Source organism: Oncorhynchus gorbuscha, linkage group LG20, assembly GCF_021184085.1.
Source record: "Oncorhynchus gorbuscha isolate QuinsamMale2020 ecotype Even-year linkage group LG20, OgorEven_v1.0, whole genome shotgun sequence".
NCBI lineage: Eukaryota > Metazoa > Chordata > Actinopteri > Salmoniformes > Salmonidae > Oncorhynchus > Oncorhynchus gorbuscha.
Genome location: NC_060192.1, coordinates 1,407,032 through 1,433,988, shown reverse-complemented (window position 1 = coordinate 1,433,988; position 26,957 = coordinate 1,407,032). Strand labels below are relative to the sequence as shown.

Genomic DNA, 26,957 nt, shown 5'->3' with positions numbered 1-26,957 from the left:
AGTCTAACTACGTGTAGCTATCCATACACAAACACAGTCTAACTACGTGTAGCTATCCATACACAAACACCGTCTAACTACGTGTAGCTATCCATACACAAACACCGACTGTAGCTATCCACAAACACCGTCTAACTACGTGTAGCTATCCATACACAAACACCGACTGTAGCTATCCACAAACACCGTCTAACTGCGTGCAACAAAAAAAGAAGGCAAGAGGTTAACATAGAAAATAAACATGCCACAAAACAACTAAGGAAGATCATTCGACCGCCATGGAAAAAGAGTTGCATCTTACCATATCTGATGACAACTTTATCTAATTCAAACCAATCCCAACCCTTCTGTAACAGATATGTCATGCATAGATATTTGTACAAGAGGTCTGCAGCCACACTATATGCCTGGGAGTGAAATTCATTTGTAAGAGACAATATAATTCCCATCATTTCACAATGACATTGCAATTAGAAATCGTCACTTGTTTTAAAAGGTGTTTGCTATTAGTTTACAAAATACACTATTTAATTTATTTTTGGTGTCCTGAAAACGAGAGGTTTAAAAACCACACCCGTCAATCTATTATAAAAAGCTTAAAGAAACACACATGCCACAAACACATTATTAATGACTTGAGCTTCAACATTGTCCCCCTTGGCCCGCCACACGTTTAACCAGTATATGCATTAGAAAACGCAGCTTTTTTTTTTAAAACCTCTTCACCAGTTGTAGTAACTGGGAGACGTTTTACAACAAACCTTTAGTGAGGACTGAATTAATAAAATAAATAGTTTGTGCATCGATAACTAATTCTATGATTGTGCAGCTTATGCAGCTTATACACTGGGAAAGAAACAAACTCACATGCATACCATGAATGAAGTAAACATTTTTTTTCTCTCTCTCTCTATTTTTCGTTTCAATAAACCTCTCCTGTTTATCGTTACAAAACTGTCCACATTGATGGTGAGTGGTCCAGACAATCATAGTCAAGTAACTTGCTCTACTAATAAGTTGGGGACAGGGGTCGCCCCTTGAAAATGTACAACCGTCCACAAACACCCCTTCCCGTCCCCCATACCCCTGCAGTAAACGTGAGAGCCTTTTCAAACGGAGGAGGCCTGGAGAAACACATCGGCCAAAACACAGACCTTTATATCAGAAGCCTGTGACTAGAAACATGAGCATGCATTACAGATGGGTGTTAGTGAGTGACAGTCAGGAGGGAGCTTTCACCAAAAGGGTCCCGTCTCATCAGGGTGCTCATCAAGGTGCTCATCAGGGTGCTCATCAAGGTGCTCATCATCCCTATGACAGTCCTGTCCACCTCCACAAAAGACATTAGTGGCTTCAGTCAACATAATTGGCCTTCACCCTCGCGCTGAGAAACCACACCGCATCAGGAAAGAGTCTCGTCTTCGCCCACCAAGGGCAGGTCCATACTTCTCATGCCCTCCCCGCTCTCTCGTTTCCTAGGAAACGAACCGGAGGAGCAGAATTCAATACAACCACCAGTGCTAAGTACCTGTGTCAATTCTATCACTGTAGAGATACAGCTAGTTAACCTCAGTTTAGCTGGGAAACTGAGTGGAACCATTCACTTGTTAGCTACGTAACTGGAGAGAGGGAACTTAGCAAGCTGTTAGTTGAACATTCAGGTCAGAGATTTAAAAAACAACAACACTAGAATGTTCTTGGGAGGGAGGAGGGTAATTGTGATGCTGCATGCGGAGGAATCAAGTGACCCATTTCTTAAATACAGATATTTCGGCCAAATTTAAAATCAGGGTTTTCACAGGGAAAGTGTTTAGGCTGCAGTTCTATAAGTGCTTTGGCCAAGGATGAGATTGATTCATTCAAATTTGCTGACTTGACAGTTTCTGCTCTGCTCATGGCTGTTCGGTTCACACTTGACCAGAAACACCTTCGATTGCACTTGGTCGTACGGGAACCCCATGTCACCCCAGTTGAGGATCAGCAAGAGGTTCCCAGACATGGTTTCAAGTACCCCTGTGTGTTGGCTATAATTATTCCCTTGACTGCATGTTGATCTGTTACACAGGAGCACTTGACGACGAACACCACTCATGCCTATGGACTTAAGTGAGTTTCATACCACTTGAATAGTATTGAGCTAGACAGGCAGGCAAGGCAGTGGCAGGCCCATAGTCCTTTACCTTCTTTGGTTACTAGGAATGTAGCAGTATCTCACATTGCCCGCTCTCCCTTTGCTGGAGGGCAGGAGGTGGGGGGCAGATTAAGAGGTTGCCAAGCACAGACGAGTATATCACAAGAACATCTTAACACCATCTACGTGACATCCTACTATAATTTAATGACAATTAAGAATCCATTTAGCAAGATAAGACTAATTAGCCATGTACAAAAGAACCCCCAACACTGAGCTTTTCTATTGCAATATGAAGCTACATTACATTATTAAGTGATTGTAGGATTGCACATTTCTGGAAACTTTCTTAAAATTGCCAGGTTTTCCAGAAATGTTCCGGAAATAAGTAGAAAATCCAGAATCCTACAACCAGGATTTTGAGAAAACCTGAGAAAAACACAGATATTTTGCAAGCCTAACTGTTTAGAAAAGATGTTTCTCTACTGACTAGAGAGCAGTGTAAAAGGCCTAAGAGAGGGGAACTTACGTGAGCACGTGTCCTGGTGCAGACAGACCGGTGCCTCGGTCTTCGGTTCTCTGGCGGCCCCAGTCAAAGGGGTTCCCAAAGGAGCGCTTCCTCAGCATGGTCCTCACCAGGATCTACGGAGACATTTGAATGGGTTAAGATTGACACCTGTCACAGAGCAGAGTGGCTGTGAACAAATGTCCTACGTTTATCATTCACTTTTTCTGGTCAAACAGTCGTTTATTAGTTACAACACTTCATATCAAGTTCGCCCTCGTGGTTTAATGACTTTATAACTTCTGTGTAACCAGTGTAACGACCCAGCTGTACAACAGTAATTGTAGATGAAACTATCAAAAGAGCTGAAAGGAAACTGACGATATTAAATCAATGAATGAACATTCATAAGGTATCTTTTGTGAACGGTAAAGTGTGGCCTCTTGTCCCAGTACACCAAGAGACTGCCTGCTGCAAAATGAGCCTGAGTGTGAGTTCTGAGCCAGCGCTATCGTGTTTAATCCCGCGCTATCGTGTTTAATCCCGCGCTATCATGTTTAATCCCGCGCTATCGTGTTTAATCCCGCGCTATCGTGTTTAATCCCGCGCTATCGTGTTTAATCCCCGCTATCATGTTTAATCCCGCTATCATGTTTAATCCCGCGCTATCATGTTTAATCCCGCGCTATCATGTTTAATCCCGCGCTATCATGTTTAATCCCGCGCTATCATGTTTAATCCCGCGCTATCATGTTTAATCCCGCGCTATCATGTTTAATCCCGCGCTATCATGTTTAATCCCGCGCTATCATGTTTAATCCCGCGCTATCATGTTTAATCCCGCGCTATCATGTTTAATCCCCGCTATCATGTTTAATCCCGCGCTATCATGTTTAATCCCGCGCTATCATGTTTAATCCCGCGCTATCATGTTTAATCCCGCGCTATCATGTTTAATCCCGCGCTATCATGTTTAATCCCGCGCTATCATGTTTAATCCCGCGCTATCATGTTTAATCCCGTGTTAAAACTAGAATCCTGAAACAATTAACAACGCGTTTACCACGCCCGTTTTGGTAAAAAACTGAGGGATGGACCTGGAGAAATATAACCACTCTTTAATTCATAAACAGAGCTATGGATATCAACATTATCGTTTAAAACCATGTTTTGAGGCTGTGCAGTGTCCGTTTACATGTACGATGTTATCAAACATGGGAGCAAAACAAGTTTATATGTTGGGTTCTGATGCGGTGCGACAGTTGAACTAAGCTCATGAGGCATTTACAGTGGGGAGAACAAGTATTTGATACACTGCCGATTTAGCAGGTTTTCCTACTTACAAAGCATGTAGAGGTCTGTAATTTTTATCATAGGTACACTTTGACTGGGAGAGTCGGAATCTAAAACAAAGATCCAGAAAATCAAATTATATGAATTTTAAGTAATTAATCTGCATTATATTGCATGACATAAGTATTTGATACATCAGAAAAGCAGAACTTAATATTTGGTACAGAAACCTTTGTTTGCAATTACAGAGATCCTACGTTTCCTGTAGTTCTTGACCAGGTCTGGATTTTTGTTTTAGATTCCGTCTCTCACAGCTGAAGTGTACCTATGATAAAAATGACAAATACTTGTTCTCCCCACTCTATAAGTTATATTCTTCAAGAATCAATGGGCACATATCATTCATTTATATCAAATCAAATCAAATTTATTTATTAGCCCTTTCTCCCTGATATCTCAAAGTGCTGTACAGAAACCCAGCCTAAAACCCCAAACAGCAAACAATGCAGGTGTATAGGAAAAATAGAAAGGCCAAAACCTCTTCAGAGAAATCAATGGCCAGTCCTCTTCTGGCCCAGCATGGTCAATTAAGGCAGAACAGTTTATAGGTGGACTGGGGACAGCAAGGAGTCATCAGTGGCCAAAAAAGGAAGTATCAACTACAGATTCTAGCTATGAAGGCAGTGCAGTGTGGCCTGTGTGTGTCCTCCTCCCACCACTCACCACAGTGGCCAGACTGGGGATGTGTTTGACAGAGTTCTCCACCTCCTCCTCGGTCACCTCGATCAGCATGCAGCAGTTATCGTCCTCCAGAGGGAGGGGCTCTGCTCCTCGCCGCGTCACCCACGGGTGCACCTGGAGGGAGCAGAGAGAGGCCTAAACATGATGCAGCCACACACACCAAGTGCATTACAAACACACACACACGCACAAATCACTAAAAAGCAAACCTTAATCTGCGGTACTGATATCCTGGTCTCTGGATTCTTGTCAAGCATCTTCAGTAGCAGATCTTTCAGATCGTCAGATAAGTCTGAACTGTAGGGGCCACAACAAGAGTTTAGGGTCCTTCATTAATCATGGATCGTATCCCCTCCCAGTAGAGTTGAATTGGAGAACTCACTGCTCTGGCAGCTCCACTGGCTGACTCTTGATCTTCTGATGAAGACTGATGACGCGCTCATCCATAAAGGGACACTGTTGACAGGAGTCACATTCAAATTAGAACGCGTCAGGTGAAACATGTTCCGTATCAGTCATAAGGCTGAACTATGGCATCATGCAGCTGTGGATTGTAGTAACATATAGAGCACAGTAGGAGGAGAGGTTTACCACTCCGAACACGAAGCAGTACAGCGTCACTCCCATGGCCCAAACGTCCAATGCCTATAAGAAGAAACAGAATTCACTTAAAACCCACATCGTTTCCTCATAACAGCTGCCCTTAAGGAATGTCAGAGAGAAGCTCACTGACAGACGCTCATTCACCTTGCCAGAGAAGTTCTTCCTGGTCTCGGAGCCCAGCTGGTCTCGGCCCCCTCAAACTGGGCGAAGTCAGGATCTTAATGTGGTCCTCCCCAACCAGGAGGTTAGAGGGCGTGCCCGGTGGATGATCCCGTGCTGGTCAGGAGGGGCGTACATGTGCCCCCTCTGTAAAACTGTGTTAAACTGGACCCCGAAGTCAGCGATCTTAATGTGACCGTCCTCCCCAACCAGGAGGTTAGAGGGCTTGATGTCCCGGTGGATGATCCTCTGGTAATGCACTGGAAAACAACAACACAGTATTATTAGTCATTTAGCAGAGGCTCTCACGGTAACGAGACATACATTTGACTACTTTTCATTTCCCCCTCTGTAACCAGCGTCACTGTGCTGCTAAACGGTATCGCTTCCTTCACAGTCCCTGTCCATAGCAACCCCTGTCCATAGCAGACCCTGTCCATAGTAACCCCTGTCCATAGCAACCCCTGTCCATAGCAACCCCTGTCCATAGCAACCCCTGTCCATAGTAACCCCTGTCAATAGTCAACACCTGTCCATAGCAACCCGTGTCCATAGCAACCCCTGTCCATAGCAAACCCCTGTCCATAGTAACCCCTGTCCATAGCAACCCCTGTCCATAGCAACCCCTGTCCATAGCAACCCCTGTCCATAGCAACCCCTGTCCATAGTAACCCCTGTCCATAGTAACCCCTGTCCATAGTAACCCCTGTCCATAGCAACCCCTGTCCATAGTAACCCGTCCATAGTAACCCCTGTCCATAGCAATCCCTGTCCATAGCAACCCCTGTCCATAGCAACCCCTGTCCATAGCAACCCCTGTCCATAGTTGTTCCGGTGCAATCTCAATCTGTTACAAACACACCTCTGTATAACACCTCCTGAAGATACAGGGAAAGGAGGACTCTGTGTTAAAGTGAAGGGGGGGGGTGTCTGAGTTTGTATGTGGGAGAGGAAGAGAGGTTTGAGTGCTGCTTGAAGTACCCTTACAGTGCATATCTCTCCCTCCATCTCTCTGTGTGTACTGCTCTGGTAGAAGACAGAGCTTGTGGTAAGCCTGGGTGCCACGATTGGCACCCTATGCCCTATATAGTGCACTACTTTGACCAGAGCCCCATATAGGAAATAGTCCCAAATGGCACCCTATGCCCTATATAGTGCACTACTTTGACCAGAGCCCCATATAGGAAATAGTCCCAAATGGCACCCTATGCCCTATATAGTGCACTACTTTGACCAGAGCCCCATATAGGAAATAGTCCCAAATGGTACCCTATGCCCTATATAGTGCACTACTTTGATCAGAGCCCCATATAGGAAATAGTCCCAAATGGTACCCTATGCCCTATATAGTATAGTGTACTACTTTGACCAGAGCCCCATATAGGAAATAGTCCCAAATGGTACCCTATGCCCTATATAGTATAGTGTACTACTTTGACCAGAGCCCCATATAGGAAATAGTCCCAAATGGCACCCTATGCCCTTATAGTGCACTACTTTGACCAGAGCCCCATATAGGAAATAGGGTGCCACACTGTGCTTGAGTGCAATAATGCCACTGAAAGCTATTGTGATTATGTGCATTGTGGAAAGGAGGCAGTGGGTGTCTGAGGAGAGGAAGAGAGGAAGAGAGGAAGAGCAGCTAATCAGAAGAAGACCATTGTGCTCACCCAGATGTTGGGTGGTAAAACCTGCAAACTCAGACAAGCAAAAAGGTGTGATGGGTCTCCACTCACAAAGGTGTGTGGGTCTCCACTCAAAAAGGTGTGTGGGTCTCCACTCAAAAAGGTGTGATGGGTCTCCACTCAAAAAGGTGTGATGGGTCTCCACTCAAAAAGAGGCCGCATGAAGCTTACTTCCTTTGTATTATTGTCACTGCGCCAGGGGTCGCGTACACAGATGTTCCGGCTTCGCAGCCAGGGTGGGGGTGCAAATCTTTTTCATTCACAACAGCATTTATAGGGAACACAGGTGAGCTACCGGTGTGCAGCAACAAAGAGAGGGAGAGCACAGACAGCACTGTGATTAGAGAAGAGAACCCACTCACAGAACTCAATCCCCCTGACTAGGTCTTGGAAGTAGAACCGAGCTTGGTCTTCATTTAGCGGCTTGTCCGTGGGCAACTCCTCCATCACAGCCCTGTGCGCGAGCGAGACACACACACACACACACACACACACACACACACACACACACACACACACACACACACACACACACACACACACACACACACACACACACACACACACACACACACACACACACACACACACACACACACACACACACACACACAGCAGTAAATTGAGCGTCAGTGTTTACCGAGACTGAGCTCACTCCAGTTCATACTGATTACAGTAGCAAGAGGATTGACCCACCCCTTTTTGACCAGCTGGAACACTGTGAAAAGAACAGAGATGCCGTCGTTACTACATCACCAACGCTTCAGCTAGTTCGTTATCGTGATTAAAATGATCCAATCTGTGAGTGGGTCTGATTAGGAAGTGAGTGGGACGTGTGTGTTTCACACCTCATAACGATGTTGAACAGTGACTGTGTGATGTGAACTGAAGGGATATCTATCGGTGTGTGTGTGTGTGTGTGTGTGTGTGTGTGTGTGTGTGTGTGTGTGTGTGTGTGTGTGTGTGTGTGTGTGTGTGTGTGTGTGTGTGTGTGTGTGTGTGTGTGTGTGTGTGTGTGTGTGTGTGTGTGTGTGTGTGTGTGTGTGTGTGTGTGTGTGCGTGCGTGTGTGTGCTTGCGTGTGTGTGTATGCGCTGCCAAGCGCAGAATCAGGCCAATCTTACCCATGTACAGATGGTCCTCACCAGGGTCGTCAAGAACCTGGCAGGAGAAGAGAGGGACGCAGGTTCAGAGGAGCACACGTACTAGACCGACGGCACACTACAATACTAGCAGTCTGTTGTAAACACAAACCCACTTGCAATCACTGACAGTGCCAACGAGCAGTCACAATAATATTGTATGACATTTTTGACAAAACAATTGAAGCAGGGAGGTTCCTGTCTCATGAAAATAACACTGAACTCAAAACAGTGACAATGTGTAGCTAATGTATTATGCATTGGCAACACACAACAGCTTGTGTTAAGAGGACAAACACCATCCAGATTGTAGAGCCTCACCTCCACTAGCTTCACTACATTGGGATGGTCCAGCTTTTTTAGGATGGCAATCTCCTGGTAGACCCGTTCTAGCGGTCCTTTTGGCTGAGGGGGGCCTTCGGGGGCTGCTTTGGCTCCGCGTGGGGGTGGTCTCCCTGCAGGTGGACAGGAAGGAGGGGGGAGGGAGGGGAGAAAGTGTAGTGGTTTGGTTAGTCTACAGCAGTGGTCATCAACCGGTTCGATCGCGATCAACTGGTCGATCTCCAAGGCATTCCTAGTCGATCACCAAACATTTCTGTAAAAAACAAAACTACGATAAAGCCTTGCGTTCCTATTTTTTTTAAAAATTATTTTCACACTGTTGGCGGTAGGTGCACTTGATTCAGCAGCCCTAGTGCTGTTGGAGGTAGGTGCACTTGATTCAGCATCCCTAGTTCTGTTGGTGGTGCTGATTCAGCAGCCCTAGTGCTGGTAGGTGCACTTGATTCAGCAGCCCTAGTGCTGTTGGTGGTAGGTGCACTTGATTCAGCAGCCCTAGTGCTGTTGGTGGTAGGTGCACTTGATTCAGCAGCCCTAGTGCTGTTGGTGGTAGGTGCACTTGATTCAGCAGCCCTAGTGCTGTTGGAGGTAGGTGCACTTGATTCAGCAGCCCTAGTTCTGTTGGTGGTAGGTGCACTTGATTCAGCAGCCCTAGTGCTGTTGGCGGTAGGTGCACTTGATTCAGCAGCCCTAGTTCTGTTGGTGGTAGGTGCACTTGATTCAGCAGCCCTAGTGCTGTTGGCGGTAGGTGCACTTGACTCAGCATCCCTAGTGCTGTTGGTGATAGGTGCACTTGATTCAGCAGCCCTAGTTCTGTTGGTGGTAGGTGCACTTGATTCAGCAGCCCTAGTGCTGTTGGTGGTAGGTGCACTTGATTCAGCATCCCTAGTTCTGATGGTGGTAGGTGCACTTGATTCAGCAGCCCTAGTGCTGATGGTGGTAGGTGCACTTGATTCAGCAGCCCTAGTTCTGTTGGTGGTAGGTGCACTTGATTCAGCAGCCCTAGTGCTGTTGGTGGTAGGTGCACTTGATTCAGCAGCCCTAGTTCTGTTGGTGGTAGGTGCACTTGATTCAGCAGCCCTAGTGCTGTTGGTGGTAGGTGCACTTGATTCAGCAGCCCTAGTTCTGATGGTGGTAGGTGCACTTGATTCAGTAGCCCTAGTTCTGTTGGTGGTAGGTGCACTTGATTCAGTAGCCTTAGTGCCAGGAAGGCAAAGTCTTCCCATTTTGAACCATTTCATGTGTCTGAACGTAGAACTCTGCCTACCTGGCAGGCCCAGAGAGCAAATCAAGTGTACCTATAGGCCTACAGCTGGCCAATCAGAAAGCTCAGATCACTGTGTTTGCACAGTTTCCTCGAGCCATAGACTGTGAAAAGAAACCTCGAACGCACAGCACAGTTGATACCGAGAGATTTCCAAACCATGACTAGAGAGAGTCAACGAATACAGCAAAGCACTGATGAGTAAGTTCCATGTTTAAGTCATTATTCAGCACGGTCAACACTTTGTTCAAAACTTTTATAAGCCATAAAATGTGCATCCCTACTTCTACTCACACTACAACCAGCACTGCAGCTGTAATGAATGAGTACAACCAGCACTGCAGCTGTGTGAATGAGTACAACCAGCACTGCAGCTGTGTGAATGAGTACAACCAGCACTGCAGCTGTGTGAATGAGTACAACCAGCACTGCAGCTGTAATGAATGAGTACAACCAGCACTGCAGCTGTGTGAATGAGTACAACCAGCACTGCAGCTGTAATGAATGAGTACAACCAGCACTGCAGCTGTAATGAATGAGTACAACCAGCACTGCAGCTGTGTGAATGAGTACAACCAGCACTGCAGCTGTGTGAATGAGTACAACCAGCACTGCAGCTGTAATGAATGAGTACAACCAGCACTGCAGCTGTGTGAATGAGTACAACCAGCACTGCAGCTGTGTGAATGAGTACAACCAGCACTGCAGCTGTAATGAATGAGTACAACCAGCACTGCAGCTGTGTGAATGAGTACAACCAGCACTGCAGCTGTAATGAATGAGTACAACCAGCACTGCAGCTGTAATGAATGAGTACAACCAGCACTGCAGCTGTGTGAATGAGTACAACCAGCACTGCAGCTGTAATGAATGAGTACAACCAGCACTGCAGCTGTAATGAATGAGTACAACCAGCACTGCAGCTGTGTGAATGAGTACAACCAGCACTGCAGCTGTAATGAATGAGTACAACCAGCACTGCAGCTGTAATGAATGAGTACAACCAGCACTGCAGCTGTGTGAATGAGTACAACCAGCACTGCAGCTGTAATGAATGAGTACAACCAGCACTGCAGCTGTAATGAATGAGTACAACCAGCACTGCAGCTGTAATGAATGAGTACAACCAGCACTGCAGCTGTAATGAATGAGTACAACCAGCACTGCAGCTGTAATGAATGAGTACAACCAGCACTGCAGCTGTAATGAATGAGTACAACCAGCACTGCAGCTGTAATGAATGAGTACAACCAGCACTGCAGCTGTAATGAATGAGCTACAACCAGCACTGCAGCTGTAATGAATGAGTACAACCAGCACTGCAGCTGTAATGAATGAGTACAACCAGCACTGCAGCTGTAATGAATGAGTACAACCAGCACTGCAGCTGTAATGAATGAGTACAACCAGCACTGCAGCTGTAATGAATGAGTACAACCAGCACTGCAGCTGTAATGAATGAGTACAACCAGCACTGCAGCTGTAATGAATGAGTACAACCAGCACTGCAGCTGTAATGAATGAGTACAACCAGCACTGCAGCTGTAATGAATGAGTACAACCAGCACTGCAGCTGTGTGAATGAGTACAACCAGCACTGCAGCTGTAATGAATGAGTACAACCAGCACTGCAGCTGTAATGAATGAGTACAACCAGCACTGCAGCTGTAATGAATGAGTACAACCAGCACTGCAGCTGTAATGAATGAGTACAACCAGCACTGCAGCTGTAATGAATGAGTACAACCAGCACTGCAGCTGTAATGAATGAGTACAACCAGCACTGCAGCTGTAATGAATGAGTACAACCAGCACTGCAGCTGTAATGAATGAGTACAACCAGCACTGCAGCTGTAATGAATGAGTACAACCAGCACTGCAGCTGTAATGAATGAGTACAACCAGCACTGCAGCTGTAATGAATGAGTACAACCAGCACTGCAGCTGTAATGAATGAGTACAACCAGCACTGCAGCTGTAATGAATGACTACAACCAGCACTGCAGCTGTAATGAATGAGTACAACCAGCACTGCAGCTGTAATGAATGACTACAACCAGCACTGCAGCTGTAATGAATGACTACAACCAGCACTGCAGCTGTAATGAATGAGTACAACCAGCACTGCAGCTGTAATGAATAACTACAACCAGCACTGCAGCTGTAATGAATGACTACAACCAGCACTGCAGCTGTAATGAATGAGTACAACCAGCACTGCAGCTGTAATGAATGAGTACAACCAGCACTGCAGCTGTAATGAATGACTACAACCAGCACTGCAGCTGTAATGAATGAGTACAACCAGCACTGCAGCTGTAATGAATGAGTACAACCAGCACTGCAGCTGTAATGAATGAGTACAACCACCACTGCAGCTGTAATGAATGAGTACAACCAGCACTGCAGCTGTAATGAATGACTACAACCAGCACTGCAGCTGTAATGAATGAGTACAACCAGCACTGCAGCTGTAATGAATGAGTACAACCAGCACTGCAGCTGTAATGAATGAGTACAACCAGCACTGCAGCTGTAATGAATGAGTACAACCACCACTGCAGCTGTAATGAATGAGTACAACCAGCACTGCAGCTGTAATGAATGAGTACAACCAGCACTGCAGCTGTAATGAATGAGTACAACCAGCACTGCAGCTGTAATGAATGAGTACAACCAGCACTGCAGCTGTAATGAATGAGTACAACCAGCACTGCAGCTGTAATGAATGAGTACAACCACCACTGCAGCTGTGATGAATGAGTACAACCAGCACTGCAGCTGTAATGAATGAGTACAACCAGCACTGCAGCTGTAATGAATGAGTACAACCAGCACTGCAGCTGTGTGAATGAGTACAACCAGCACTGCAGCTGTAATGAATGAGTACAACCAGCACTGCAGCTGTGTGAATGAGTACAACCAGCACTGCAGCTGTAATGAATGAGTACAACCAGCACTGCAGCTGTAATGAATGAGTACAACCAGCACTGCAGCTGTGTGAATGAGTACAACCAGCACTGCAGCTGTAATGAATGAGTACAACCAGCACTGCAGCTGTGGGAATGAGTACAACCAGCACTGCAGCTGTAATGAATGAGTACAACCAGCACTGCAGCTGTAATGAATGAGTACAACCACCACTGCAGCTGTGGGAATGAGTACAACCAGCACTGCAGCTGTAATGAATGAGTACAACCAGCACTGCAGCTGTAATGAATGAGTACAACCAGCACTGCAGCTGTGATGAATGAGTACAACCAGCACTGCAGCTGTGGGAATGAGTACAACCAGCACTGCAGCTGTAATGAATGAGTACAACCAGCACTGCAGCTGTAATGAATGAGTACAACCAGCACTGCAGCTGTAATGAATGAGTACAACCAGCACTGCAGCTGTGATGAATGAGTACAACCAGCACTGCAGCTGTGTGAATGAGTACAACCAGCACTGCAGCTGTGGGAATGAGTACAACCAGCACTGCAGCTGTAATGAATGAGTACAACCAGCACTGCAGCTGTAATGAATGAGTACAACCACCACTGCAGCTGTGGGAATGAGTACAACCAGCACTGCAGCTGTAATGAATGAGTACAACCAGCACTGCAGCTGTAATGAATGAGTACAACCAGCACTGCAGCTGTGTGAATGAGTACAACCAGCACTGCAGCTGTATGAATGAGTACAACCAGCACTGCAGCTGTATGAATGAGTACAACCAGCACTGCAGCTGTATGAATGAGTACAACCAGCACTGCAGCTGTATGAATGAGTACAACCAGCACTGCAGCTGTATGAATGAGTACAACCAGCACTGCAGCTGTATGAATGAGTACAACCAGCACTGCAGCTGTGTGAATGAGTACAACCAGCACTGCAGCTGTGTGAATGAGTACAACCAGCACTGCAGCTGTGTGAATGAGTACAACAAAGTGTTCCCATAAGTTTTCATTGTTATTATTAGTGGCTTGTCTCTTTTTTAAATGTAGTAATATTTCACTTTATATGGACATCGGACTAACATGAATTAGGGCATGAGGCAGAAATAATGCTGTGCGACTTGAGATTCAACATCAGCTGAAAGACTGTGTCCCCTTTTCTCAGTGGAGGGGAGAGGAGGGACGGTGAGTCGTGTGAGAGGAGGGAGAGAGGAGGGAGAGAGGAGGGACGGTGAGTCGGGTGAGAGGAGGGACGGTGAGTCGTGTGAGAGGAGGGAGAGAGGAGGGAGAGAGGAGGGACGGTGAGTCGGGTGAGAGGAGGGAGAGAGGAGGGAGAGAGGAGGGACGGTGAGTCGGGTGAGAGGAGGGAGGGAGAGAGGAGGGAGGAAGAGAGGAGGGAGAGAGGAGGGACGGTGAGTCGGGCGAGAGGAGGGAGAGAGAGAGAGGACGAAGAGAGAGGAGGGACGGTGAGTCGGGTGAGAGGAGGGAGGAAGAGAGGAGGGAGAGAGGAGGGACGGTGAGTCGGGCGAGAGGAGGGAGGGAGAGAGGAGGGAGAGAGGAGGGACGGTGAGTCAGGTGAGAGGAGGGAGGGAGAGAGGAGAGAGAGAGGACGGAGGGAGAGAGGAGGGACGGTGAGTCGGATGAGAGGAGGGAGAGAGGAGGGAGGGAGAGAGGAGGGAGAGAGGAGAGAGGGAGAGAGGAGGGAGGGAAAGAGGAGGGAGAGAGGAGGGACGGTGAGTCAGGTGAGAGGAGGGAGGGAGGACGGAGGGAGAGAGGAGGGACGGTGAGTCGGATGAGAGGAGGGAGAGAGGAGGGTGAGAGGAGGGACGGTGAGTCGGGTGAGAGGAGGGAGGGATAGAGGAGGGAGGGAGAGAGGAGGGAGGGAGAGAGGAGGGAGGGAGAGAGGAGGGACGGTGAGTCGGGTGAGAGGAGGGAGAGAGGAGGGAGGGAGAGAGGAGGGACGGTGAGTTGGGTGAGAGGAGGGAGAGAGGAGGGAGGGAGAGAGATAGGAGGGAGGGAGGGAGAGAGGAGGGACGGTGAGTCGGGTGAGAGGAGGGAGAGAGGAGGGAGGGAGAGAGAGAGGAGGGAGGGAGAGAGGAGGGACGGTGAGTCGGGTGAGAGGAGGGAGAGAGGAGGGAGCGAGAGAGGAGGGAGGGAAAGAGGAGGGACAGTGAGTCGGGTGAGAGGGAGGGAGAGAGGAGGGAGGGAGGAGGGACGGTGAGTCGGGTGAGAGGAGGGAGAGAGGAGGGAGGGAGAGAGGAGGGACGGTGAGTCGGGTGAGAGGAGGGAGAGAGGAGGGATGGAGGGAGGAGGGTGAGAGGAGGGAGGGAGGAGGGACGGTGAGTCGGGTGAGAGGAGGGAGAGAGGAGGGAGGGAGAGAGGAGGGTGAGAGGAGGGAGGGAGGAGGGACGGTGAGTCGGGTGAGAGGATGGAGGGAGAGAGGAGGGACGGTGAGTCGGGAGAGAAGAGGGAGGGAGAGAGGAGGGAGGGACCGCTGCTCCCTCCCCCCTCAGACTGACCATGAGATGCAGGCCATCAGTCCAGTAAAATGACATAAAAAGCCAATGATATTGCTCACTCAGCTGTGCTTCACAAGTAATACAACAAATTATCATGGTCATGTAGCTACATTAAAAAATATCTATAATTTCAAAATGGTCTGAGAAGAACATTGGCAGGGTAATTCAAGCACAGCCAACAGGCAGTGATGTAGCCTACAACAAACCACATTGCTACAAAACTGTTTTCAATAGGTACATGTTTTGTTATCTGAGCGGTAGATCTTGGCATCTGGACTCAGCAAAGGTTGGTGACCACTGGTCTACAGCAGCAAAGTCTTACTGTAGTGTCCTAGAATACCCGGGGCGGCAGCGTAGCCAAGTGGTTAGTGTTGGACTAGTAACCGGAAGGTTGAAAGTTCAAATCCCCGAGCTGACAAGGTACAAATCTGTCCTTCTGCCCCTGAACAGGCAGTTAACCCACTGTTCCTAGGTCATCATTGAAAATAAGAATTTGTTCTTAACTGACTTGCCTAGTTAAATAAAGGTTAAATAAATAAATAGTCTATGTGTTCTGCTGGATTGACCATATGCCTCAGGCTCAGTACTTACGTGGGAAACCTGCCTGCCTCATCAGCCTCTTCTTGGACAGTACTTTCATCGCCTGGAGGGAGAGAGGGAGGAGAGGGAAAGAGGTCTGACATCAAAGTATGGAGAGATGTACAGTAAAGGGGATTGTCGTTACATGCTACAAACCCGTGCACATCGCAGGAGGTTGGTGGCACCTTAACTGGGGAGGACGGGCTCGTGGTAATGGCTGGAGCAAAAATAGAACTGCTTGGCCATAATGACCATCGTTATGTTTGGAGGAAAAATGGGGAGGCTTACAAGCCGAAGAACACCATCTCAACCGTGAAGCACGGGGGTGGCAGAATCATGTTGTGGGGGTGCTTTGCTGCAGGAGCACTTCACAAAATAGATGTCATCGTGAGAAAGGAAAATTAGGTGGATATATTAAAGCAACATCTCAAGACATCAGTCTGGAAGTTAATGCTTGGTCGCAAATGGGTCTTCCAAATGGACTTAAGGACAACAAAGTCAAGGTATTGGGAGTGGCCATCACAAAACCCTGACCTCAATCCTATAGAACATTTGTGGGCAGAACTGAAAACTTGTGTGCGAGCAAGGAGGCCTACAAACCTGACTCAGTTACAGAAGCTCTGTCAGGAGGAATGGGCCAAAATTCACCCAACTTATTGTGGGAAGCGTGTGGAAGGCTTCCCGAAACGTTTGACCCAAGTTAAACAATTTGAAGGCAATGCTACCAAATACTAATTGAGTGTATGTAAACTTCTGACCCACTGGGAATGTGATGAAAGAAATAAAAGCTGAAATAAATCATTATCTCAAAATATTATTCTGACATTTCACATTCTTAAAATAAAGTGGTGATCCTAACTGACCTAAGACAGGGAATTTTTACTCGGATTAAATGTCAGGAATTGTGAAAAACTTAGTTTAAATGTATTTGGCTACGGTGTATGTAAAGTTCCATATGTAAACTGTACATGCTAAAACCGCCACTGTGTGTGTGTGTGTGTGTGTGTGTGTGTGTGTGTGTGTGTGTGTGTGTGTGTGTGTGTGTGTGTGTGTGTGTGTGTGTGTGTGTGTGTGTGTGTGTGTGTGTGTGTGTGTGTGTGTGTGTGTGTGTGTGTGTGTGTGTGTGTGTGTGTGTGTGTGTGTGTGTGTGTGTGTGTGTGTGTGTGTAAGATGGCCAGCAGGACTCACGTAATAAGTGTTGTTGTCTTCATTGTAGGCCAGCTTGACAACACCATAAGATCCCTTGTCAGGGAACAGGAGAGCACAGGCAGTGTGACGTTCAGTAGCTGTCAATCATCCACACAAATAAAAACCTACAGTACACACACACACACACACACACACACACACACACACACACACACACACACACACACACACACACACACACACACACACACACACACACACACACACACACACACACACACACACACACACGCACACACGCACACGCACACACACACACACAATATTTATCCCAAGCTGACCCACCGGAAATGTGTGGGCCGAGTACTCTCAATGAGAACCAGCTGCTTCAAATCAAGTACAGTAAAAATGTAAATCTCCCCGCCCCCCTTCCACCACACACACATGTACACAGACACTTTAGACAGCAGGCAGAACTCTCTCCAACTTCACCCATCCTGAGGCTCCCATTGTCTACTGCTTCACACAGAACAGACCCAATCTGCCCGAGGAGAGAGGAGACTCGGGCTATTTATACCAGCCTCTCATCCTCCTCTAACTCTCCCTGGGACACGGATTTTAGGCAATTTGAAATGAGGACAAGGCTGGCAAGGAGAAGTGAGAATGACGGCAACCGTGTCCTTAATGATCCCCTCCGACTTTTTAAACACGCACAGTAAGGAATGGTGGAGGAATGGTGGAGGAGAATGGTGGAGGAATGGTGAAGGAATGGTGGAGGAGAATGGAGAAGGAATGGTGGAGGAGAATGGAGAAGGAATGGTGGAGGAATGGTGAAGGAATGGTGGAGGAATGGTGGAGGAATGGTGAAGGAATGGTGGAGGAATGGTGGAGGAATGGTGAAGGAATGGTGGAGGAATGGTGAAGGAATGGTGGAGGAATGGTGGAGGAATGGTGAAGGAATGGTGAAGGAATGGTGGAGGAATGGTGGAGGAATGGTGAAGGAATGGTGAAGGAATGGTGGAGGAATGGTGAAGGAATGGTGGAGGAATGGTGAAGGAATGGTGGAGGAATGGTGGAGGAATGGTGAAGGAATGGTGGAGGAATGGTGAAGGAATGGTGAAGGAATGGTGGAGGAATGGTGAAGGAATGGTGGAGGAATGGTGAAGGAACGGTGGAGGAATGGTGGAGGAATGGTGAAGGAACGGTGGAGGAATGGTGAAGTGCTTTGAGGAGCGACAACAGTACCTTTCCGATTTCATCTTTCAGCTTGTACTGGTTGAGCTGCACGCAGTCCTTTGAGAGAGAGAGAGACAGAGAGAGAGAGAGAGAGAGAGAGAGAGAGAGAGAGAGAGAGAGAGGGAGAGAGAGAGACAGACAGACAGACAGAGAGAGAGAGAGACAGAGAGAGAGACAGAGACAGAGACAGACAGAGAGAGAGACAGAGAGAGAGAGAGAGAGAGAGAGAGGGAGAGGGAGAGAAGCTGACATCTTTGCATGACTAATGCATTTTCTTGGTCTGCCAGAACCACACGAGGTGTAGCATTAGGAGAACCAACAATCCATGTAAAAGCAATATGTTTACTAACAAAACCTTCCTTTTGTTTCAACTTGGAAAACAAACTACCAGAAGTCAGAATGACTAAACATAAAAAATATATATAAGCCTGTACCATTCATGAGTAATGGATTCTGCTAGTTTTGATCCTGTAACGTCTAGGGGTAACAGCCTAGCAGGGTAAAGGCCTAGCAAGCAGAGAGATCATGCCTGCATTCCAAACATGTGGAAGACACACCTTCTCCCCTCAGCCCTCAAATTAAGTGGACACTTCTGACGACGTATCGTGACGTATGATGAGTTATACCTGCAGGGGGGCAAGGGAGGAATTCATTCATTTTAAATGGACCGCCCTTGCCCAGGAAATTCCTCACTCGTCCCACGGTTGTTTTTCAGGCATCATGGAACCCCGGTAGCTAGTGTGTCCGCTTGGTATGCACTACCGTCAATTATGATTGAATTTCATATCTTGGCTAGAAGACAACACTTCCACAGGCATCCGACGATATCAGGTAAATGAGAAATGACAAAGTATAAGTCGGGGAAAGTTGTATGGGCTCGATAAGGTTTACAAAAGCGAACCAAACTAAAAAACTATTACTTTTACGAGACGTGTTTGTGCCATGGTGTGAATTAGTAGCACAATTTCTAACTTATTTACATTTGATTTCACTTAGACTGGTATGTTGACTTCTCCATATGGATGTTGGTTTTAAGTGTTGAATGACTTTTCTTAGCAGATGTCCAATCAAGGCAGATAGAATTCTGGGGCGTTTCAGGCCCCCGGAGTGAAAAGAAATGTGCACTCCAACACTCGATCACAAACGAGGGCTGAGGGGCTTCCGTTGCCAACTTTTCTTGCTTGGCTAATTGTTTGGACTGATGGCGGCGGGGATTCCCCCAAGGACCATAAGGCGAGGAGGGTAAGTGGAGGAGGGTGTGCCTTTAAGTGTGTGGAATGCAGCCCATGTCTGCATCCCAAATAGCAGGTCCCATAGGGCTCGGGTCAAAAGTAGTGCACTGTGCAGGGAATAGGGTGCCATTTGGGACACAGGCGATCTCTACAGGGAGTCTACTGGTCCAAGCTTCTGAGATCTACTGGGGAGTGAGCTGGCATCTACTAACACCATGGACCTTACCTTTACATAGGCTCAACCTTTATACCAGTATGCTGCTTCATTTACCACTGGAGACAAACACACAAGTTCAGCTCATGTGTGTTCATAGAGTTTGACTAACACAAAATTGTGTTTTTATTCCAAAGACCAGGGGGGGGGGGGGGGGGGCTAAAAGGCAGAAGGGCTGTGGCGGCGTTGCCTACCTGCAGGTCAGTGATGGAGACGCGGTGAGACTCCACGGTGGGTCTACGGGGGAGCCGCGGGGAGGATTGGGGCGAGGTGATGGGCGAGTAGGGCAGCGAGGGGTAGATGTGGCGCCCGTTGGGGGACGAGGCCGTCTGGGAGCGCTCCTGCAGGGACAGCTTCCGGTCTGACAGGTTTAGTCTTCCCCTGTGCCCCTGGGGCTCAGGGGACAGGGCCTCGGGGTGGCCCACAGAGTGGGACAGCAGGTCGCAGGAGTGGGTTCTGAAGGGCGTCTCAGAGCACTCCATGTCCTCCACCTCATCACCTCCCTTGGGCTCGTACTCGGTCACCACGATAAGGGACTCCATGTAGTCTGGAACGGGGTGAGGGTTCATCTGCGGGGCAGGGCAGCTGCACAGTAGGTCAGGCAGGGGCTGTGTGTGAGTGTGTGTGGGCAGGGAGACATGACCGCAGGGCGACGGGGGCTCAGCAGAGGGCCAGGAGGAAACGCATGGAAACATGACAACGACTGGCCCCAGAGCTTGTATGTCGCTGCTCCATCAGTGGTCTACCTCAGGAGAGCAGAGCACTAAAAGCAAAAACACAAAATAAAAACCATATTTCACTTTTCAACACAGAGGACTTGATGAACAATGAAAAAGCCTAAATGTCAGACATTGTCGTTATCATTTACAACACAGGCCTGTAGACAGACACAGAGCCTTGGTCCTGACCTTGCTCAAGGGCAAAAGAGCAAAACTGTACCTTGCTCTGGATAAGGGTGACTGTTAAACGTAAAATGAGCCAGACACACTTGGAATTCCAACCTGCAACATTATCTTAGCTCTTTCAACTGAAAACGAGTCGAGGTGCCAACAAATCCTAACAAGATGACGCGAACACAAAGCAACTTCATAAACATTCTTCAGAACCAAATCAACCTACAGCTGTTCGAACTTAGGCTAGGCAACGTACTAGCATACTGCTTCTCCATGTGCTAACAACCTCAAAACAGGGCAAGAATCAGTCACAACTTCTCAGAATGGTTGGACTCCCCAGTCTCTATAGGGGGTTAGGTTATCTATTCCAGCCAAACAAGGTTGTTTACCTCTATCTAAAGTACACCCCCCTGGTCACAACCCAATCTGGGTCCATGATCTGTTCTGATGTTGACTCTGCCCGTCAAGGGGGGTAAAGACGGAGCGGTTTCTCTCGGCAGGATCTGACACGGTGTTGAGGGGATTGGAGCTCAGTGTGTGCGGACTGAGTGGGCCCCATAGACTGTGAAGTCAAAGCAGACAGGTTTTGTTGTCTAGGCTTATGTAGAGGCTCTCTGTAGCCTTTCTCCCTGACGGTACCTGCTGTACTTCACCAATGACCCCTGCCTCATTACATCTCCTATTCAACACCGGGGTTGGGGTCAATTCCATTTCAATTCCGGGTCAATTCAGAAAGTAAACCAAACCTCAATTCCAATTAAAAAACATTGAAAATGTGATTTTCAGTGTACTTCATGAATTGAAATGGACCCCGACTTCTCCAGCCTCTTTTCTCAGCGGGGAAACACTGTTGTTGCTTCAACTGTTTATTTCACTGTGAGTAACTTTACAAGGCGATTACTGTTTGTGTGACGCAGCAACAAAATGTTTAATCACAGGCTGGTGCCACCAACTGAAAGAGTTAGAGGCCCCAGTGTTACCAGGGGAAAACAGGCTGGAACAGTGCTTCTTGTGTGTTTCTCTTTTGAAGAAGAGAGACATATCCAGAACATGACGTGGAACCCTTGGGAATCTTCCTCCGTCATTCGTTACCAAGTAACAACACAATAACAATATCAAACAGGGGCCAGTTTCACCAGAGAATAAACAACGAACTGCCACTTCTTTATTTTCAGAGCAGAGCACTGTTCCCTCCCATGTTGACTAAACTAAACTGTGCAACCTATGTGAATATCACAAGGAATATTCTAGCAACATCCCAGACAACTACCATAAGTTAATTTAAAGAACCTATACCAGGTGTTCTGTCAACATTATAGGAATGTCCTGTGCAACCTAACATCATATGAATGGCTTCACAACAAGGGTTTGCTGATTTTGGGGAATATTCCACAGGAGTCGCTAGTGCACGGTGAGACAAGGATATCCCGGCCGGCCAAACCCTCCCTAAGCCGGACGCTAGGCATATTGAACGCCGCCCCATGGGTGTCCCGGTCGCGGCCGGCTGCGACAGAACCTGAGCTCTATAACCCAGAGTCTCTGGTGGCACAGCTAGCACTGTGATGCAGTGCCTTAGACCACTGCGATGCAGTGCCTTAGACCACTGCGCTGCAGTGCCTTAGACCACTGCGCTGCAGTGCCTTAGACCACTGCGCCACTCGGGAGGCAAACATAAACCTTTTACGTTATCATAAGTAGACATAATTACAAATGATTAAATCCTTCCAATAGAAATACAAAAAACTATTTAGTCACAAATTTAACTTTAATTAAATGAGTTGACTCTTCACATGGGACCGTTTCACTGAACAAAAGAAAGGGAATATTAATGATTCCCAATGATCCATCGCATCTCCCAAAAACAGTTTCAACACACATCTGTGAAATGACAACCAAAGCTTCAGGTTCTATAGTGTCTCCCTCTCAGGCTTCCATGTCTTCTCCCTGGACCTCCTCAATGTCCACCTCTTGAACATCAGACTCTGAGGCCTCATCTTCACTTTCACTTTCCAACCTTGTTGAGGATGGCTCATTGTCAGGCTCAAAAAGCCTTAAATTTGCCAGGATGGTCACCAATATTTCAACCCTTATATTGGTCAGCCTGCTTTGGTGTGTGTGTTCCCAAACAAGGACCAGTTGCGCTCTGAGGCGGCTGATGTTGGTGGGATTTGGAGGATGATGGAGGCAAAAGGGGAAAGAGCCTCAGATCCACAAAGTCCCTTCCACCAGGTGGCTGATGAGATATGTTGGCATGACTGCCATATTGCATCTCCATCCCACAGCCCTTTCTTGGAAGTGTACTTTGTCAGATGGCTAAGAACCTTGTCCTCATCCAGGCCGAGGTGGCGAGACACGGTAGTGATGACACCATAGGCCTTGTTGATCTCTGCACCAGACAGGATGCTCTTGCCAGCGTACTTGGGGTCCAACATGTAAGCTGTGGCGTGTACTGGCTTCAGGCAGAAGTCAGTGCAGTACGGATTTCTTCTCTTACATCTGCAAGCAGAGTCTGAACATCAGACAGGATGGCATGGTCTCCCTCAATCCGTGCAATGGCTACTGCTATAGGTTTCAGGAGTTTCAGGCTGCTTACCACTCTCTCCCAAAATACATCATCCAGGAGGATCCTCTTGATGGAGCTGTCCATATCGGCAGACTGTGCTATGGCCATTTCTTGGAGAGACTCCTTCCCCTCCAGGAGACTGTCAAACATGATGACAACACCACCCCAATGGGTGTTGCTGGGCAGCTTCAATGTGGTGCTCTTTTTCTTCTCACTTTGCTTGGTGAGGTAGATTGCTGTTATAACTTGATGACCCTTCACCTACCTATCCATTTCCTTGGCCCTCTTGTAGAGTGTATCCATCATTTTCAGTGCCATGATGTCCTTGAGGAGAAGATTCAATGCATGAGCAGCACAGCCAATGGGTGTGATGGGAGGGTCGGACTCCTCCACTTTAGACCAAGCAGCCTTCATGTTCGCAGCATTTTATGTCACCAGTGCAAATACCTTTTGTGGTCCAAGGTCCTTTCTAGACTGCCTTCAGCTCATCTGCAATGTAGAGACCGGAGTGTCTATTGTCCCTTTTGTCTGTGCTCTTGTAGAATACTGGTTGAAGGGTGGAGATGATGTAGTTAATTCTTGACCTGCACTTGAACTCTGCATCCAGCAAATGAATAGAAAAGTCATGTCTGGTTGGAGGGGTGTATGCTGGGCGAAGAATATTCAGAAATCTCTTCCAATGCACATTGCCTGTGAGCATCAGAGGTGAACCAGTTGCATACACAGCTAGAGCAAGACATTCATCAGCATTTCTCTGACTACGTTCCTCCATTGAGTCAAAAAAACTACTGATTCCAGGAGGACCATGAGTTGTTGCTATTGATAAGGTGTCTGATTCATCATTTTCACCTTGAATAGAAGTAGGGGGACTTTTGTCAGAGGTTGCTTGTTGTGAGTACTGAGGGAACTTTATGCACTTGGCCAGATGATTCTGCATCTTCGTTGCATTCTTCACATATGATTTGGCACAGTATTTACAAATGTACACAGATTTTCCTTCTACATTAGCTGCAGTGAAATGTCTCTTATTTTCCTGTAAAGATGATAGAGGAAAATATAGTTTAGATGATCAATTATGTATACTTTAATGATTAGAACCATTCATGCTAATACTATTATGTTATGATTTGAAAAGTATGGGTTCTTAATTGTACTGTTACTGAAAATGTAAGCAGAAATTAATTGTGTCTGTGTCTCCTGGGAAAGTTGAGGAAGGAGGGATAAGATAGATTTTCAAACAGATAAGAATGTTTTGGTTGGATTCCATTAGGGGAGATAATTTATCCTTTAGACAGGTTGGAATGTAGTTTATGTGGGGAGTAAAACTATCTCCAGGACCGAATACTACGCCATTGTAATGCTGGGAGAGGGTGTGAAACTGATGACGTCATTTTATGTCTTCTTTCTTTAAAATGTAATGTTCTTTGTATTTTGGGTCAGTACTCATCAAGAATAAATGCTGAACTTGTTTTTTAAGACTGGTCTCTTGCTAATTCATGCAAATGATAAACTTACAACTTATCATGAATTAGAAATGAGTGCGAATTGAATTGGTTTTGGCAATAAAACATAAGGGAATTTAAAATTCCTCTATCAAAAGATTAGAAAAAAAAAGTGTTTCAAAAATACAATTCCGTGTACAGATAAATAGTTAAGCAGTTAGATTAAACAACTCCTTTGTAAAGATAAATGTTTGAAAATGAAACATGTATGGAAACAGGTGAATTAACACTCCTCAGTTAGCAGGCTGAAGCAAGCTAAAACCCACATGGTAGCAAAAACTAACGAGCAGAGACTGTTAGATATGATTTAAACACATAGGCTACTATTTACTAGTAAACAAAGAATCATGTCATATCAAATATATTCACCCCACCCAGTTTGGTCATCTAAACTTACCAGAAAGCATGTCTTCCTTGGCTCAAGACAGTCTAGTAGTATGGGCTCAATAGCATCTCATTAGTGTGCAAGATCTTGAGAATCAGCTGCACATGTGATGGAAGAGTGCACTGTGAATGTAGAGGGTTGCAATTCCATTGAATTGGGGGATAGTTTAACCAAAATATGCCACAAGACCTAGAATTGCCTTATGTGTATCCCACACAAAAAAAACGTTCACTGTTATAAGCTAACTTTTGATGATTTTAAGAAACATTCCCGGGCTTAACTTCCCACGGAAAATGTCCGACCCTTTGCAACCCTAATCACAACATATTTAGTGTTTTGGGAACCTCTCTCTTTTAATGCACCCACACTGTTCCACAATAGCTCGAGATACATTTGGTTAGAAGTGAGCCAAGATGTAGGCCAAGCTAGCCTGCCTAACCCACTGTGTTTGAACCTATAATAGAGCACAACTACCCATGACCTACTTTGAGCTCAGATGGGTCTTGACCTGTTTCTCGCCATCTATTTCCACTTGCTTGATATGCTAATGTACACAGTCAGTGATTGAGAAATTCACACACACACACAAGTAGCAAGATTACTTATTTACACATTGTCACTTTTTGTCAAGGCAGCTATAATGGAGTCCATGGCGGGCAAAGACAGACAACTTACTACCTTGCTCCTAGAGATCTGAGGCTAAAGCCATTACACTTCTGTGATCCCTCATTACGGTGGATCGCTGAAGAAGCAGCTTCTTTCCAACCCTGGAAACAGACAGATGCTGCTCTGAGGGCAACAACACAATGCCATCTGGAGCAGAGGAGTATTCTAAGCATCATTACAGATCAACCCTGTCACTGATCTGTAGATAGTCCGAGACCAGATAAGCCTGTGAATGGCAAAACGAGTTTCCTCTCTCAAGCAGACTACAGCTGCTGTACTGCGCTATTTATGCAGAGGTCTCAATGGGACTGATGGTGCCGATTATTAGGCCCATTTTGGTATACATTTGACCAAACAGAGATGCTGCAAGCGTGCACGTGGAAAGTTTGGTATCATGACGATATGGCCATAGCTGTCATGACTTATCGATATGGTCAGTGCTCAAATGAATAGGAAGTCATTAGCATCAATGTCAATGTTATTCTGCAAACCCACAATTATTATCGTCGGTAACCAGATGTTTCAATCCCGAAGACGTTCCCGATGGCCTGTACATACACAAAACATATAGGACCCCAGTCGCCTGACTGGCGGGGGGGGGGTCGTCATTTAGCACATCAAAGCAATCAGTAGACTAAGCAAACTAAGGTTAATTCCATGACATTTCTTAGATAAAGTAAATCGAGCTTGCAGACTAAAATGTTCATGACCGGGCGATGAATAACGCAAAACCATGCACACCCGGAACATCAAACGCCCCCCTGGAAGGTTCACATTACGGTTTACATTAAACTAGCAAGCTACAGCATAAAATATGTATCGCTGGCTAGATTGCTAACCTAAACTAAGATTAGTGGAAGCAACGCTCACGCTTTGTAAAAAAAACAACAACCAATCTCTCGACCACAAACGTGACGCACGGTAGAAATAACCTTTACCATCTAATCGTTGCTCTGAAACGTACCTTTTCCGGTGCAATTATGAACTAAAGGCGTTCCGTATGCTATAGCCACCTGACTCTGCATGAAATAGTGTTGCTGGTAAAATATCTCGCGACGTGAAGAGAAAGTGAACGAAGCATCGTGATAGGTGGCGAGCATCCTCTGAAGAGCCAATCCAGCTGAGCAGAGACCGTGTGGCCAGTGGGTGAAAGCTGCAGGTCGTGGACCATAAGTCAAGTTGTTTTTATTTATCCCTCCCTGAATATTCACAAAAAGGAA

The 26,957-nt window shown here is 46.7% G+C and overlaps 1 protein-coding gene across 1 annotated transcript; it reads right to left on the bottom strand.

The window, feature by feature from the left end:
* Nucleotides 1-77: 77 nt before the first annotated feature.
* Nucleotides 78-26,946, bottom strand: LOC124006669 (calcium/calmodulin-dependent protein kinase kinase 2-like). The gene is made up of 19 exons (XM_046316718.1): nt 26,702-26,946; nt 25,084-25,193; nt 19,923-20,491; nt 18,292-18,339; nt 17,086-17,139; nt 15,910-15,961; nt 8,579-8,712; nt 8,240-8,276; nt 7,814-7,835; nt 7,480-7,571; nt 5,544-5,692; nt 5,418-5,456; nt 5,262-5,315; nt 5,053-5,126; nt 4,880-4,967; nt 4,653-4,784; nt 2,661-2,773; nt 2,181-2,234; nt 78-1,475 (listed from the first exon to the last, which is right to left on the bottom strand). Exons 3-19 carry the CDS (start codon nt 20,421-20,423, stop codon nt 1,403-1,405), a joined length of 1,716 nt encoding a protein of 571 aa, XP_046172674.1. The 5' UTR covers nt 20,424-20,491; nt 25,084-25,193; nt 26,702-26,946; the 3' UTR covers nt 78-1,402.
* Nucleotides 26,947-26,957: the final 11 nt, after the last annotated feature.